The sequence below is a fragment of the Neovison vison genome, chromosome 7 (assembly GCF_020171115.1).
Source record: "Neovison vison isolate M4711 chromosome 7, ASM_NN_V1, whole genome shotgun sequence".
NCBI lineage: Eukaryota > Metazoa > Chordata > Mammalia > Carnivora > Mustelidae > Neogale > Neogale vison.
Window position 1 is genome coordinate 108,251,401 of NC_058097.1, and position 18,013 is coordinate 108,269,413.

The 18,013-nt window shown below is 42.9% G+C and overlaps 1 protein-coding gene across 1 annotated transcript in view; it reads left to right on the top strand.

The window, feature by feature from the left end:
* Positions 1 to 15,900, top strand: part of UBE4A (ubiquitination factor E4A) — a 41,859-nt gene extending 25,959 nt beyond the window's left edge. The window contains exons 16-20 of the mRNA XM_044257939.1: positions 3,084 to 3,258; positions 8,902 to 9,082; positions 9,502 to 9,649; positions 11,627 to 11,784; positions 12,916 to 15,900. Of these exons, the coding sequence (XP_044113874.1) occupies positions 3,084 to 3,258; positions 8,902 to 9,082; positions 9,502 to 9,649; positions 11,627 to 11,784; positions 12,916 to 13,045 (792 nt within the window). The 3' untranslated portion in view covers positions 13,046 to 15,900. The remainder of the gene's footprint in view (positions 1 to 3,083; positions 3,259 to 8,901; positions 9,083 to 9,501; positions 9,650 to 11,626; positions 11,785 to 12,915) is intronic.
* The last annotated feature ends 2,113 nt before the right edge of the window (positions 15,901 to 18,013 follow it).

The window sequence follows — 18,013 nt, forward strand, 5'->3', positions numbered from 1 at the left end:
TTCCATTAGAGACCAATATCAAGGGTCATTGAAGCCTCATAAACTTGGGCGATAAAGTGGAAAAGAAAGCTAAAACTAAGGTAAACCGGCATGATTAATCATGCTAGCAGCACAGAAGGAAATCCAAAGACCTCGCGTTTGGTCAATAACTTCCTTTTTTTTTTTTTTTTTTTTTTAAAGATTGTATTTATTTATTTGAGAGAGAGCATGAGCGATGAGAAGGTCAGAGGGAGAAGCAGACTCCCCGCGGAGCCGGGAGCCCGATGCGGGACTCGATCCTGGGACTCTGGGATCATGACCTGAGCTGAAAGCAGTCGCTTAACCAACTGAGCCACCCAGGCATCCCTGGTCAATAACTTTCAACCATTGTCAATCCCAACCCATGAGTAACAGTGACTCACTAAGGCAATGATTCTTATCCCCTTCCTGAAAGATTCTGATTTTTGTGCCACTACTTAAAAAAAACTCTCTGGTTTTGGTTATTTTTTCGTATAAACACTGCAGGTCACCAGACTCTTCACCTGTCCATAGGCTCTCAGATCTTTACATTTGAAACGCATGTTTCCCAAAGTCTTCACCTGGGTGCCTTGTCACCAGCTTCAGTGCATCATATCCTTACTCATCCCTCATGGAGCTGCTTTTTGCTCATATTAAAAACTCCCCTAGGGGGCGCCTGGGTGGCTCAGTTGTTAAGTGTCTGCCTTCAGCTCAGGTCATGATCCCAGGGTCCTTGGATCAAGCCCCACAGCGGGCTCTCTGCTTTGTGGGAAGCCTGCTACTCCCCCTCCCACTCCCCCTGCTTGTGTTCCCTCTCTAGCTGTGTCTCTCTGCCAAATAAATAAATAAAATCTTTAAAAAAATAAAATACAACTTCCCTGGGGTGCCTGGGTGGCTCAGTTGGTTAAGCGTCTGCCTTTGGCTCAGGTCATGATCCCAGTGTCCTGAGATCAAGCCACGCATCAGACTCCCTGCTCGGCAAGCATGCTTCTCCTTCTCCCTCTGCCTACTGCTCCCCCTGCTGTGCCTCTCTCTGTCAAATAAATAAATAAAAAATCTTAAGAAAGGGGCACTGAAAGAAACCCACTGGGTGGCTCAGTGGATTAAGCCTCTGCCTTTGGCTCAGGTCATGATCCCAGGGTCCTGGGATTGAGCCCCAGATGGGGCTCTCTGCTCAGTGGGGAGCCTCCTTCCCCCTCTCTCTGCCTGCTGCTCCGCTTACTTGTGCTTTCTCTCTCTGTGTGTCAAATAAATAAATAAAATCTTTAAAAAAATAAAAGTCTTAAGGAAAAAAAGTTCCCCTATTGGTGACCACTGTAAGAAAGCTAAGGCAGTGGCCCAAAGGGACATGAGGTAGGTAAGCCATGCAGGTGGCCTGTGGGACAGCCACGACCTCCTCATATTGATTTGCAGTCCCCCAGTAACATACATACAGACATACGTACGTACATACATTTATTTATTTGTTTATTAAGATTTATTTATTATTTGACAGAGAGAGACACAGGGAGACAGGGAACACAAGCAGGGGGGAGTGGGAGAGGGAGGAGCAGGCTTCCCACTGAGCAGGGAGCCCAATGTGGGCTCAACCTCAGGAACCTGGGATCATGACCCGAGCCAAAGGCAGATGCTTAACGGCTGAGCCACCCAGGCACCCCAGTAACTTGTATTTAATCTGTGAGGAGAGTTCCTGCTTTTTTCATAGTCCCATAATTCTTGATTTTAGATAGGCTTTCATAGAAAACACGAGCAAGTCCTTTAGTAAATAGACCCTTCTGAGCAAGAGCTCTGTGATACAAAGAATGACACCAGATGGCATTGTCATAGGACTGCAAGAATGATGAGAAGTAGACAGTCTTTAATATTTATGCTTCTCCTTCCAGACATCTTGCATATTTGATAGAGCTTTGTTTTTTGAGAGGCAGGTTTTTTTTTTTAAGATTTTATATATTTATTTATTTGAGAGAGAGACAGTGAGAGAGAGCATGAGCGAGGAGAAGGTCAGAGAGAGAAGCAGACTCCCTGTGGAGCTGGGAGCCCTATAAGGGACTGATCCCGGGACTCCGGTTTGGTTTTGTTGGGACTTTTGGAGGTTTTGGGGTTGTTTTTTGTTGTTTTTGTTGTTTTTCATTTTTTAAGAAGGATTTGTCCCTTTTTTTCATTTCAGCCTGTTTATTTTTGCCTGGATTTCAGACACGATACTATTTATCCTCCTTTCTATTTCAGAGGCTATAATACTCACATGGAACAAATGAGTAAAACAAATCTATATGGAACCTCAGCCCTATGCTGAGAAATAAAGGCTCACATTTCTTACATAGTCCCCCGTTTTCCTGGTTACTAAACTAGATTTTAGGGATGCCTGGGTGGCTCATTTGGTTAAGTATCTGCCTTTGACTCAAGTCAGCATCCCAGGGTCCTAGGATGGAGTCCCACATAGGATTCCCTGCTCAGCAGGGAGCTTGCCTCCCCCTCTGCCTGCCAGTCCCCCTATTTGTGCATGCTTGCTCGCTCGCTCACTCTCTCTCTGACAAATAAATAAATAAAATCTTTTTTTTTTTATTAAAATAAAGACAAACTAGATTTTAAATAGAACGGCTTAAACATAAATAAATAAATAGAACGGCTTAAGGGGCACCTGGGTGGCTTAGTTGGTTGAGCATCCAACTCTTTAAAGACTTTATTTATTTATTTGACAAAGATCACAAGTAGGCAGAGAGGCAGGCAGGAAGTGGGGGAAGCAAGCTCCCTGCTGAGCAGAGAGCCTGATTCGGGGCTCGATCCCAGGATCCTGAGAACATGACCCGAGCCAAAGACAGGCTTAACCCACTGAGCCACCCCGGCGCCCTGAGCATCCAACTCTTAATTTTGTCTCGGGTGGTGGGGTCGAGCCCCATGTCACACTCTGCGTTCAACAGAGAATCTACTTGAGATCTCTCTCCCTCTGCTTCTGTCCCTGTACCTGTTCTTATGCTCTTGCAGATAAATAAATTTTAAAAATTAAAAAATTAATATAACCACTGAAATATCATCTTCTCTTCAACTGTACTTTCTTCTCTGATACATTTCACCTCTGGTTTCTTTAGTATTTGAGCAAGATAAAGATTCAACAGATTGAGAAAGACCGAGGTGAATGGGATAGTCTGACTCCAGAAGCCCGCCGAGAGAAGGAGGCCGGCCTACAGATGTTTGGACAGCTGGCACGTTTCCATAACATCATGTCCAATGAAACAATTGGTACCCTTGCCTTTCTGACATCAGGTAAGGACACAAAGCACTGTGTTCCCAGAAAATCCAGTGGTCAAGATCTGCTTCATTTGAGGGATCAGCCCAGCTGAAACTAAGAATTCAGACTCTGGCAATAGTATTCTACACAATCTGAGAGGGAAATGAACCACTAGAGAAGCTTCAAGAAGAATGATGCCCAGGGCGCCCAGGTGGCTCAGTCAGGCATCCAGCTCTTGATCACACAGCTCAGGTCTTGATCTCAGGGTCATGAGATCACATGACCACATTAGACTATGCGTTGAGCTCCACACTGGACACAGAGCCTACTTAAAATGAAAAAGAAGATGCCTGTTGAAATGAGAAACATTCACCCTCACACAGCTTGCCAGAAAGCATAAGTTAGTGTAATTTTTCTTGAGAACAAGTTAGCCATATAAATATATCTGGGGGAGAGTGTGTGTATTAACCTGAAAAACATTCTTGAACTCTGGTTAAATGTGGTAGATCAAAGACACTTACCTGTACTCCCTCTCAAGCTACAGTATCCAGTTCAGTAGCCACTTGCTACATGTGTTTATTAGGCATTTTTTTTTTAAGATTTTATTTATTTGACAGAGATCACAAGTAGGCAGAGAGGCAGGCAGAGAGAGGGGGGGAAGCAGGCTCCCCGCTGAGCCGAGAGCCTGATGCAGGGCTCGATCCCAGGACCCTGAGATCATGACCCTAAAGATTTTATTTATTTGTTTGACGGAGAGAGATACCACAAGTAGGCAGAGAGAGATAGGGAAACAGGCTCCCCGCTGAGCAGAGAACCCAACGTGGGGCTCGATCCCAGGACCCTGAAACCATGACCCGAGCCAAAGGCAGAGGCCTAACCCACTTAGCCACCCAGGTGCCCCAAGACTTAGTATTTTTTTTTTTTTAAGGTTTTATATATTTATTTATTTGAGAGAGAGACAGTGAGAGAGAGCATGAGCGAGGAGAAGGTCAGAGAGAGAAGCAGACTCCCCGTGGAGCTGGGAGCCTTATAAGGGACTGATCCCGGGACTCCGGGATCATGACCTGAGCCAAAGGCAGTCGTCCAACCAGCTGAGCCACCCAGGCATCCCAATATTTTTTTTAAGAAGTAAAATATTTCCGGGCGCCTGGGTGGCTCAGTGGGTTAAGCCGCTGCCTTCGGCTCGGGTCATGATCTCAGGGTCCTGGGATCGAGTCCCACATCAGGCTCTCTGCTCTGCGGGGAGCCTGCTTCCTCCTCTCCCTCTCTCTGCCTGCCTCTCTGTCTGCTTGTGATCTCTGTCAAATAAATAAATAAAATCTTTAAAAAAAAAAAAAAAAGTAAAATATTTCGTTAATAATTTTTTATTGATTACATATGAAATGATAACCAAGAATCGCCAGACATTTGAGGAAATCCTCCAACATGAAACACAGATACTGGATGAAAAAAAAAGTTTTTTTAAGATTTTATTTATTTACTTGTTTGTCAGAGAGAACGAGCACACACAGGCAAGCAGAGTGGCAGGCAGAGAAGGAGAGAAGCAGGCTCCCTGCTGAGCAAGGAGCCTAGTGCGGGTCTCAATCCCAGGACCCTGGGATCATGACCTGAGCCAAAGGCAGTGGCCTTACTGACTGAGCCACCAAGGCATCCCTGGATGAAAACATTTTTTTTTTTTTTTTAAAGATTTTATTTATTTATTTGTGAGAGAGAGAGGGAGAGAGAGCGAGCACAGGCAGACAGAGAGGCAGGCAGAGGCAGAGGGAGAAGCAGGCTCCCCGCCGAGCAAGGAGCCCGATGCGGGACTTGATCCCAGGACGCCGGGATCATGACCCGAGCTGAAGGCAGCTGCCCAACCAACTGAGCCACCCAGGCGTCCCCCTGGATGAAAACATTTTTAAGAGCTGTTTATAATCTCAGAGGAATAAGAGAAGATCTAGCATCCATAAAACAAGAACAAAGAGGCAATAAAAGGTACTATTCAAAGAATAAGAAAGAGATCTTGGATACTGAAAATACAATTTAAGTAATTTTTACCTGTCAGTAGAAGGGTTAGAGGATCACATGAAGGAGCTCTTCCATGAAAGTAGAAAAGAAAGAAAAAGTGTTGGAAATTAAAATGGAAAGGATAAGAAAACAAAGGATCAATCCAGAAAGTCTCAAAAAAAAATGGTGTGGAGGAAATTATCAAAGAAATAATACCAAAAATTCTCAAAGATTGGGGTGCCTGGGTGGCTCAGTGGGTTAAAGCCTCTGCCTTCGGCTCAGGTCATGAACCCAGTGTCCTGGGATCGAGCCCCACATCGGGCTGTCTGCTCCGCAGAGAGCCTGCTTCCTCCTCTCTCTCTCTGCCTGCCTCTCTGCCTACTTGTGATCTCTGTCTGTCAAATAAATAAATAAAATCTTTAAAAAAAAAAAAAATTCTCAAAGACTAAAAGCCTCTAACTTGAAAGTGCCACAATGTGCCTGGCACAGGGACCTTTTAAACTCTCACTCTGAGGTGACTTTGTGACATTTCAGGAAATCAAGGTAAAGAGAAGAGCCTAAAATGTCCCAAGAAAAGTCAGCTAATATCCAGTGTTTTAAGTATAAAATGTCTTTGATTTTCCCAACAATGACATTGGAAGCTGGAACACACTCCTCATGGAAAATAGTTTTTCAGCCCAGAATGCCATAACCAGCCTCACTGTCATTTCTGTTTGAAGGTGAACATGAGGACATTTTCAAGGGTGAAGGCATCAGATTTACTTCCAGTGTAGCGTTCCTTGAGAAGTTAAAAAAGATATATTCCAGGGGCACCAGGGTGGCTCAATGGGTTAAAGCCTCTGCTTTCGGCTCAGGTCATGATCCCAGGGTCCTGGGATAGAGCCCTGCACTGTACCCAGTACCCTGAGACCATGACCCAAGCCGAAGGCAGAGGCTTATCCCACTGAGCCACCCAGGCGCCCCCAAAAGTAAAATCTTAAAAAAAAGACAAGGGGCATCTGGGTGGCTCAGTGGGTTAAAGCCTCTGCCTTTGGCTCAGGTCATGATGCCAGGGTCCTCTCTCTGCTCCGCGGAGAGCCTGCTTCCTCCTCTCTCTCCCTGCCTGCCTCTCTGCCTACTTGTGATCTCTGTCTGTCAAATAAATAAATAAAATCTTAAAAAAAAAGATACCTTCCATCAGAGTGAGAGAGTAAATCCAGAGGAGGAAGGTGGAATCCCATAGGAGACAAAGTGTCCAGGATGGTGGTAAAAGGAGCTTGTTTGACCACCATGCAACAGGCTGATAGAGCAAGGAGTCCAGATTGGAGTGACAGATGGGAGCTTCCAGAAGGAGCATTTCCAAAAAATACAGAACTGCTAGAAATGATCTTATCGAGGGGCACCTGGGTAGCTGTCATTGGGCATCTGCCTTCAGCTCAGGTCATGATTCCTGGGTCCTGGGACAGAGCCCCGCATCAGGCTCCCTGCTCTGTGGGAAGCTTGCTTCTCCCTCTCCCACTCCCCTTGCTTGTGTTCCCTCTCACTCTGTATCTCTCTCTGTCAAATAAATAAAATCTTTTTTTTTTAAGATTTTATCTGTTTATTTGACAGAAAGAAAGAAAACACAAGCAGACAGAGTGGCAGAGAGAGGGAGTGGGAGAAGTAGGCTCCCCACTGAGCAAGGAGCCCGATGCAGGACTCGATCCCAGGCTCATGACCTGAGCTGAAGGCAGCGGCTTAACTGACTGACACCCAGGTGTCCCATAAATAAAATCTTTAAAAAAAAAAAAAGAAAGAAAGAAAGAAGGAAATCCTATCGAGAGTTTTACATATCTGGCGGAGAGGTTAGAAATATTTAGTGATTGGTACTCTGAAAATAAGCATACAGATTTTTACAAAGTTACATTAAAAAGTGTATATATTGGGCACCTGGGTGGCTCAGTGGGTTAGGCCGCTGCCTTCAGCTCAGGTCATGATCTTAGGGTCCTGGGATCGAGTCCCGCATCGGGCTCTCTGCTCAGCGGGGAGCCTGCTTCCTCCTCTCTCTCTCTGCCTGCCTCTCTGCCTGCTTGTAGTCTCTCTCTGTCCAATAAATGAATAAAATCTTTTAAAAAAAAAAAAAAAGTGTATATATTACCAGGGTGCCTGAGTGGCTCATTTGGTTGAGCGTCCAGCTCTTGGTTTCAGCTCAAGTCATGATCTCAGGATTGTGGGATAGAGCCCCGCATTGGGTTCAGTGCTCAGTGGGGAGTCGGCTTGAAGAGTCTCTGCTGCTGCCCCTCCCCCCACTCGCACACCTGCTCTTTGTCTTTCTCAAATAGACAAATCCTTTTTTTTTAGTATATATCTTATTTTATATATGTAATCACTAGGATACTATATGGCTCTGCTGTGAGTGATATTTTTACAATCTTCATGACATAAACTAAGTTATTTAACCAAAGATTTGATTAGATACTGGGATTTCTATTTGGAAGAGAAGGACAGGAAATACGAGCTAAACTCTCGTCAGTAGTGGAGTCAATAGACTGACTAAAACTAAAACTAAAACTAACTTACCAAGACAAGGCATGTGTTAATGTTTTTTTTTTTAATTTTTGGAGTTTATGTCCTGTGCCCTAGCAGTTCCTTACAAAATCATTGTAAGGAAGTAGTAACTACAAAATATGTACACAGTGAAGTTAGTAAGTGAAATGGTGGGGCACCTGGCTGGTTCATTCAGTGGGGCATATGATTCTTGGTCCCAGGGTTGTTAGTGTGAGCCCCACATTGGGTGTGGAGTTTCCTCAAAAATAAAATCTTTTCTGGGCGTCTGGATGGCTCAGTGTGTTAAGCCTCTGCCTTCGGCTCAGGTCATGATCCCAGTGTCCTGGGATCAAACCCCTCATCAAGCTCTCTGCTCAGCAGGGAGTCTGCTTCCCTCTCTCTCTGCCTGCCTCTCTGCCTATTTGTGATCTCTGCCTGTCAAATAAATAAAAAAAATCTTCAAAAAACAAATGTAAAAAAATAAAATAAAATCTTTCTTGTGTAAATAGATATGAGATGTTTATAATAGAATGTCTAGCAGTAAAAATAATGTCTAGCAATAAAGATAAGTAACACACATTGGGAAATTGTGTGGCCATTAAAAAGAATGCAAATCGAGGAGGAAGAAGAGGAAAATTCTTTTTAAAAAGTACAAATCATTGCTACCCTACAGAACTTTGTCTTATGGAAAAGCTTATAAATCTGGACTCCTACTGTAGAAACTAGCCATCTGTGGCTGTTGAACACTTGAAATGTGAGGTCAGTGTGCCTACGGAACCGAATTTTGAAATTAATTTAAATAGACACGTCAGGCCAGCCACTGGCTATCATGTCAGATAACACAGGGACGTATATTTACCAAAATGGTGAGATATTTATGATATGGCTAATGAAAAAGTAAGTTACAGAATATATACATGCAATCATTTTGTTTTAAAAATATGTATGTTTGTAAATATGGACAGAAAAGCTAGAAGGATGTATTTGAAAATGTTAACAGTGTTTATTTCTGGGTGGTAGTTTGATAATTTGTTTTTGCTCACCAATGCTTTGTGACATGCCTACAGTGAAAATGTATTACTCATATAATGTTTAAAATATTCCCCAGAGGTCTCCAAGTGAAACATTAAGACGTAAGTGAAAGATGGCTTATAGGTTGAGTTTTCACAGACTGCCTTTTTTTCTAGAGATCAAATCACTCTTTGTGCATCCTTTCCTGGCTGAGCGCATCATCTCCATGCTGAACTACTTCCTGCAGCACCTGGTTGGCCCCAAGATGGGGGCCTTAAAAGTCAAGGACTTCAGTGAATTTGACTTCAAACCCCAGCAGCTCGTATCAGATATCTGCACAATCTACTTAAATCTTGGGTACCTGAGATTTAATTGGGCAAGCCAGAGGGAATGCTGATGTTCTAATTTGGGGTTTTGATAATGGAATGACTGGTAATTATGTGGAAATAGAAAAGAAATGGTTCATTTCTAGTTGGTTGATGAAAGAATTTTACGTAGTTTTAATCATGAAATTTTGTCTGACCTCTGGGACACTGTTTAAAATTTTCAGCATTCTGCCTGTATCTGTGCAAAGGTAAACTTTAATACTTGTAACCAGTGTTTAGAAAAGCAGTATTCTTTTTAAGGTTATGGAATACTTGATAGACTTCCTTCCTAAAAATTAGAAGAAATCTTTTTATATCAAAAGAACATTGATGGCATGTAAGTGATGGGGAACCTTGTTCCTCAGGACCTTTCCTCTGATGCTCAGTTTCTTTCTGATGCTGACCTTCCAGGGACGAGGAGAACTTCTGTGCTACGGTGCCCAAGGATGGACGTTCCTATTCCCCAACTCTCTTTGCACAGACAGTCCGAGTCCTCAAGAAAATAAATAAGCCCGGGAATATGATTGTGGCTTTCAGCAACTTAGCAGAGAGAATCAAGGTAAGGCAAGGAGGATTTGTTTATTAACTTATTCAGTAGAAATCACTGTGTTCACTCAACTGTTCTGCTGGTACCCTATTTCAAGGGGGTAAAAAGGGTATTGCCTTGGGACGCCTGGGTGGCTCAGTGGGTTAAGCCTTTGCCTTGGGGCTCAGGTCATGATCCCAGGGTCCTGGGATCGAGGCCTGCATCAGGCTCTCTGCTCGGCAGGGAGTTTGCTTCCCCCTCTTTCTGCCTGCCTCTCTGCCTACTTGTGATCTCTCCTTCTCTGTCAAATAAATAAATAAAACCTTTTAAAAAAATGAATTCCAGTTAGTAACGTACAGTGTTAGTTTCAGGTGTACAAGACTGTAATTTAAAAATTCCATCTATCACCATATCATATCATCATATCATCACTACCATATTCTTAATTCTCTTTTCAACGTGAAAGGAAAGAACAGAAAATTGATTTAAGAAGCTTCTACTAGGAGAGAAGAATATACAGCCTTTTGTAGACTGTTTCTGCACAGTGTTACCAATAGACTTGAAAATCTATATTGTTAATGCAAAACTTTTTCAGATAAAATTCAAGATCAGGGGACGCCTGGGTGGCTCAGTGGGTTAAAGCCTCTGCCTTCGGCTCAGGTCATGATCCCAGGGTCCTGGGATCGAGCCCCGAATCGGGCTCTCTGCTCAGCAGGGAGCCTGCTTCCTCCTCTCTCTCTGCCTGCCTCTCTGCCTAGTTGTGATTTCTGTCTGTCAAATAAATGAGTAAATCTTTAAAAAAAAAAATTCAAGATCAGTTGTCTTTAGTCTTTTGATTTGTATAGATTTTTTTTTTTTTAAGATTTTGTTTATTTACTTGACAGAGATCACAAGTAGGCAGAGAGAGGGAGGCAGAGAGTAGGGGGGAAGCAGGCTCCCTGCCGAGCAAAGAGCCCGATGTGGGGCTCTATTCCAAGACCCTGAGATCATGAGCTGAGCCAAAGGCAGAGGCTTAACCCACTGAGTCACCCAAGCACCCTAGATTTTCTTTGTTCATTATATTTGTAGTTAGTAATTGGCTTATATGGGAATAGTAATATATTTTGTAGCTGAAAATTCTATCTTATATTCAACTAATCCCCTTTGGTGGAGTTTGACAGAGCTCCATTAGTTACAAAGAAGGAAAAATCATGGCACAGGCTCTAATAATAGAAAACCTTCCTTATTTAAAAAAAAAAAGAAAGAAAGAAAGAAAACCTTCTTTGTTAACATGCATGTTCCCTTCACTGAACTACTTTTTTTATTGAGTTGAGCTCCATCTTGCCTAGAGTTTAGCCAGATGGGTCCCTGAGGAACTAGAGTCATGAAGGGATCAAAATGTTGAAGCTACTTTTAAACTCCTCCCATACCTGTTTGTACCTAAAACAAGAAGCTGCTTTTCATACACTGACTGCATGAGTGACTCTGCAAATAACTCTCTTACCACTGTCCCCTTTGCAATGATGACATTTATAGTAGGACTGCTGCCAGGAGGATCTTGTGTGTGAGAAGATTCTTTGTTAACACTTAAACCCATCTCTGGTCATGACTGCCAGCCACTGAGCCACACTGAGGTTTGGGAGTTGGGGTTGAATGCTCAGTTTGCTTTTATAACGTCCCTGGCCTCTTTAGAAAATAAAGCTGAGAATCCGGGCACCTGAGTGGCTCAGTCATTAAGCAGCTGCCTGTGGCTCAGGTCATGATCCCAGGGTCCTGGGATTGAGCCCCTCTTTGGGCTCCCTGCTCAGGGGGATGCCTGCTTCTCCCTCTCCCACTGCCCCTGCTTATGTTCCTCTCTCACTGTGTCGCTTTCTGTTAAATAAATAAATAAAATCTTTTTTTTTAAAAAGGCTGAGAATTGCCATTGTTACTCTATAGGGTCCTCAGTGACCTTTTAAGGTTATAGTCACTGAGCATTTGGAATTCTGCTGCTCTGTGAATTCACCTTAACGACCAGTTGTTTGTGCTTAGTCTCTAGCTGACCTCCAACAACAGGAGGAGGAGACCTACGCAGACGCCTGTGATGAGTTCCTGGATCCCATCATGAGCACACTCATGTCTGACCCTGTGGTGCTGCCATCCTCCAGAGTCACTGTGGATAGATCCACCATTGCCAGACATTTGCTCAGGTATGCAAGTCCCAAAGAGCAGCCTCAAGTCAATAGACGTGTGTGTTTGCTCTCCTTTTTCCCCAGTTCCTAATACACCCAGGATGTGATTCATATTGTTGATTTATAAATGAGTTAGGGAGGCATTTCGGGAGAGGTATGTCAGTTGACTGTTAAGGATTTAAACATCCAAAACGAGACACTTTATTGAGAAATGGTGGCCCTAACCCCTTACCTGCTCCTTCCTTGAAGAAATCATTTCTATCAGATGTTATAAATTATGAACCTGAAGACTTGAACTTGTTTTATTTGTGTTTAAGGTGTAAAAATTTGAGAGATTTGTTTTAAGTCCAGTATACACTGTAGCCATCATGCATAGGTTAAGCCAGCTTCTGCTGCTGTCTCACTCAGCCACCGTGGCCAACGAGTCCAGCTGGGGCCTGCTGCATAAGGTTGACATGGATACTGAGAAGTTCTTCCTATTTAAAATGAAGTTCTATAAGTTGACCCAAATTAAAGGGAATATGATTTTTTAAACATTGCAAAAGGGAATTTTCTACTTTGTGGTATTTGGTATTAAGCATTCACTACACGCATAATGCTTTAGTAGGCGATCTGTCTTTTCCAAAATGTCAGTGAAAATTTATATTTTATTGTGGCCTCAGGATACAGATAGAAGATAGAATCAGCTCTTGAAGTATACTGTAAACCCCCTTACCTGTCAGGAAGCCATAATCTGTGTTTACTTGTGCAGCAGTCAGCTAACTAAATCAGGTGTCATTCTCCAAAGCTTTATGCCCTAACACCTTAGACTGTTCGAGAGACTGTCAGTAACACTACCAGCAGCTCTGTACGCTGACGTGAGTGTGCAGGCTCTCTGCAGTCCGACCAAGTATTATCTGAGTAGCAATGTGAAAATCAAGTTTGTTAAGGAAGAGAGAGACAAAGTAGCGAAATAATCTGCAGAACCCAGGAACCTCCTGAATCACTCTTTCTCTCCTCTCCTTTCTAACCTCAAGGCAGCACCTGACTCAGACTTACAGCACGTCCGGCTTCATTCTCAGAGGGAGATGGGCCCGCTTTTCTAGCTTGGGCTTTGGCGGTTTGAGCTTACAGAAATAACCACTTTCCCTTTCTCTCTCTCTGTCCCAGTGACCAAACCGATCCCTTTAACCGTAGTCCCCTCACCATGGACCAGATCCGGCCAAACACAGAACTAAAAGAAAAAATCCAACGGTGGCTTGCAGAGAGGAAGCAACAACAAAAGGAGCAACTTGAATAAATACTGTGAACTAAACAAACCAAAAACAACCAAACCCAGAATGTAGATAAGCAATTGTTTGTGGTTTCTCTCTTTTTGGTTCCATTCCTCTCTTTCTTTCTTTCCTTCTTTCTTGCTTTCTGTTTTTAACTAGAGAACTGCTCTTGCTGAAATTATGACAATTTAGATTTATTCCTAAGAATTTTACAGTGCTCTCCTGGCTTGCAGGAAATTATGCTGATTATAGCAGCACGAAGTTTAGAAATGACCGCTCATTTGTACCCTTTGTTCTCTCTTCCTACTCTTCATTCTTTTCCTTCCTTAAGTTATATTAACTTCAACTATTAAACCTTCCTGCCACCTTACTGTTGCTCTGTCAAGAACTGCTCAAATACCTTTGGTGAGCCCAGCTTTTAAGTATATGATGTCACGTATTTTGGTGACAGGTGACACCATCAGAAAGTCCTGTGTCATCGAGGTATTTACTGGTCTTCATGACCTGGATGTCGGCCCTTTTCTTGTTACAGTTCTGCTATATTACAGAATAACCTTTCACACAAAAGCAGATACCTTGATTTGTTTGAGTGGGCTTTCGAATAGAATAGATGAGATTTTCAAAAAGGAATCTTCATGCAATTTCTGTTGGTAATATTTAATTTTGCATTATCTCATCACTCAGAGATCCAGTGGAGGACAAACATTCTCCCATAGGGCTGTCATCACCACAAAAAACTTAGCTTCGTAATATTTTTAGGATTTGTAGGACAAACGTGAATATTTGATAATTCAGAAAATTCTGAGGTTAAAGAAAAAAGGCTGTTAGGCCCTCTTTATCTTATGGAAATCTGTTGCCACAACAACTAGGCTTGAGTGGAAAAGTTAGGGAACAAATATTATAACCATCAAAGATGTCATTTTGAGACACTGTTATCAACAATATATTTCAGTAATATAGACACCATGTGCATTTTTATATTGGTCTAGTGTAAACTGAGTACAACTTTATATTGTCTCTTCCATGGTAAGATGTATGCATTGTGTGGCCATGTTTACTGACACACTCGAGACAAAATTCTGAGACTATAACATGTATATAGTTAATGTTTGTTTGAGCTTGTGACCTAACTTCCAAGAGCTGCGTCTAACTCAGCCTTAGGTCATCAATTAATAAAGTAGGAATTTGAGCACAACCTTGCCCACAGCTGTTTTAAATATCCACATAGCCCCCTAGAGTTAGTAGGTGGATGGGCCCCACTTTTGCAAGTTGAGCTTGCAGCTCCCTACTCAGTTGCACAGCTTACCAAATGCTAAGTGAGGCACATCCTCCTATGGATTATGTCGCTATCCCTGTAAGCCTAAAGGTATCTATCGTAAGTGACAAGGGAAGTGAAAGGATCTAGAAACAGGGGTCACTTTCATCTTTAACCATGGCCTCTTTCAAGTAAGATGGTAGTTTTAGAATATCCTAGCACGAGTTGCTCTAAGCAGTCCTTAATGTGCTTTTGATGGCATCACTTGGAAAACCTTACATCAGAGGGCATCCCACACTAGGTATAAAGTAGATGTTGCCTATTGCTGTGCTTAAAAATGAAAAAGGAGTCTAGGACTCTTAGAAATGCCGAAATGTAAGATACTAATTCAATGTGCACCTGGGCGTTTAAGGCTTGGGTTACCAGGATTTGTTTATTTTCTTAAAATGAGCTTCATTTCATATTTATTATCCTCCTTTACTTTTCTGAGAATGAATTGTGTATAAAATAGCTTCTGTCTACTTAAAATTATCTTCCAAACCCAATCTAATGGGATGTCTTCATTTTTTTTTTTTAAGTGGGGAAAACACCAGAGTTTTATAGGAGGAAATTGGAGGAAAAATGGGCACAAAACTTCAGAAGGCAGCTGTTCCCAGCAGCTTTCTAATTAACAACCTCTATGCTGCCTCTTGTATCTGTCTGTATTCTACTTCTGTGGTCTTCAGATTGTAAGCCTTTCCTGGCAAGCTTTTTTTTTTCCTAAAACTTTTTATGAATGGCTACGGCACCATTAATGCTGCTGAGTGTCTTTAAACTCATCACAAAGGCAAGTGTATAGCTTAAGGCCACTGTTGGTAAGGAAACCAAGTGTCCTCTGTGCCTTTTTTCTTTCCTTGAAGTAATTTAAGAACATCCCAAAAATGAGACTAAAAAATTAACATCTTGGTGTACAACATGGTGCGTATATGCGCTTGGAAGCTTAAAGAGATGTTTTGTTACCTGGAACTCAGAAACAGCTCTAAATCTATTAGAGCAGACTTTCTGATAAACCCAGTTTTACGTGTTGGCTTTGCTGGAGTATGATAGGAAAATGAAGACTCTTTATCAGCTCTGGTATTGCTTACCAAGAGGGTGATAACTCAACTTGGAAAATTATTTAAGTAGGCTTTATCAAGCAATCTTGGTTTGTTGGTTTTTTTTTTAGTATAGTTTGTAATGGATATGTAAAAACAAACATTAAAGGTTTTTTAATGGTGCAGGTGAAGGTGCCAGTTGCTATTTGGTATCACAGTCTACAAAAGCTTCATTACTTTCTTTGATGCTGGTTGCTAAGCAGCCATTGCCCAGAGCATAAGTCTACTGGGTGCCTTTACAAGCCAGAGAGGCTGATGCTGCACTGTTGGTGTCATGTGAGGAAATAATGCACATGCTCTGACTGCTACACAGGAAAACCTAGACAAAAAAAAAAAGAAAAAGTACAAAATAAAACAACAAAAAGGTTGATTGAAATAAAATTTGATCAACATAACTGTACTTTGAAACATTCCAGGAAGGTTACTTCTTGTCAAACTTGCCTGGGGGTGTTTGTTCAAAGCTTGTATTTAATAAATGAACACCTGACTTACAGCCTTTGTTATCACTTCCTTCATTACAGTATGAAAAGCTAGTGGCAGTTTCTCGGAATTTTGAGAGGACTCTGACCTTCACTTCTCTTTAAGGTGGTATCAAATGTCGGTCGCCTGGCTGAGCTAACCTCTCTTACCAGGCTTCTGGACCCACGAGTTATGCAGAAGAGTGTTTGGGCATATTTTTTCCTCATCGGTTCACGTCCAGCTTCACTTTTCTTTATCTGGCCTAAACCCCAGGTCTTTCATTTTAATCATTCACTATCACATTCCCTGTCTTTTTTTTTTTTTTTTTTAATATTTTATTTATTTATTTGACAGAGATCACAAGTAGGCAGAGAGGGGGAAAGCAGAGTCCCCGCTGAACAGAGAGCCCGATGTGGGGCTCGGTCCCAGGACCCTGAGATCATGACCCATTGAGCCACCCAGGTACCCCCACATTCCCTATCTTGCCCCTAGTTTCTTTACCCTTTCCCTGTGAGAACTCAGTTTAGATTGACCCAGTCATTCCTCTCTGTTCCAGTATCCAAGCTGTAGACCACTGTTGGAGAAAAATGACACAATCTTTAGAGTGCTGTGACCACAAATCAGTGGTTGCTAACACTGCCCAACAACCCTGTGTGTCCAGAAACTCAGCTCCAATCCAAACTTGAACCTTTCCGCCAATCTTTCTGACCTTCACTGAAGAAGATCTTGCCTTCCACTTAAATAGAAAGATACAGATTTCAGAATTTTCACTTTCAGATTTCTCTCCCATCATCCCATCTGTGAATAGGCCCCACGGTTCCAAGGCTAATCCCCCCAATCTTCTTTCTTGTCTCTTCAGATATTTCATCAATCCTTCTCTATATTCAGCGTCCACCTAAAGTTCCACATCCTTACTTGGTCTTATTGAGTGGAGGAGGGCACAGAGGGAGAAGGAAAGAATCTTAAGCAGGCTCCATGCCCAGACTGAGCCCAGCGCAGGGCCCAACAGGGGGCTCAGGGCACAACTCTTGAGATCATAACCTGAGGTGTAATCACGTCAGATGCCTAAGGACTGACCCACACAAGCACCCCTTATTTGGTTTTCCAACTTACAGTCCTTTATAGACATACTCTGGCTCCTATCCTAATTTTCTGAAACTGCTGTAGCTAATATTTCCATATTGGTAAATTAACTTTCCCAGTCTTAATTTGAATTCTCTGGAGTACTTGGCAGCTGAATCACTGCCATTGAAACGATGCTCTTGGCTCCTTGATGTCAACCCTAATTTTTCTTTCCACCTGACTATTTCATCAATCAGATTTGCTCAGGCTTCTCCAGGGTACATTACTTATAATTCTGCTTCTCACATCAAATGCCACTTCCCTAGATAAATCTTTTCTCCCAGTCATATTAAAGTTTCAATCCTTAAGTACAGAGCTGTTATGTCTTCTCTAGATAGAAATCTTTCCAGATCACCACCACTCCTAATTGCATTCGCCTCTTACCTGTTTACACTGCAATCGTGTCAGATCCCAACTCTGCCCCTCACTAGCTATGTGGCCATTTATCAATCCCAGTCTTAAATGGGGGACACTGCCTAACACAGGCTTTCTTAAATTCCAAAAGGCCTGGCACACTGGAGGCCCTCTTTCAGTAAATGTTTTGTTGCTCCCATCTCCATAGTTCCTTGCGACTCACTAGGGAATTAGAGGGACTGGACTCCGATCCCGATACAAAATGAAGAGGAGATCGGGACTAGGAAAGATCCGCTGAAGAAAGGCAAAGGACTGAATCACATGACAGGTTATGTGGCGCCGGCTCTGCCCATAACTCTCCACGTTTGAGCTGTCTGCCTTTATAAGACGATCGTCCTGGCCTAGGAAAACCTTACAGACGCCTTCCAGGCCTAACTTCCCACGTTTTCTCAGAAAATAGCTAACACCTCACGCACACCGGAGCCGGCCCGCGCCAAGGCCGGCATGGGAGGCCCAGAGCGCATGCGCCCGCCCTCCGAGGGCCGGCCTTCCGGCCCTCTTTGAGCGGCTGCCCCAAGAGATGCCTGTTCCTCCGCCGAAACCCACCGCTCTCCACGTTTTCTCTGACCTCACCTTTCCATCTGCTCTTTCTCCTCCGAGGCTGAAGAGAA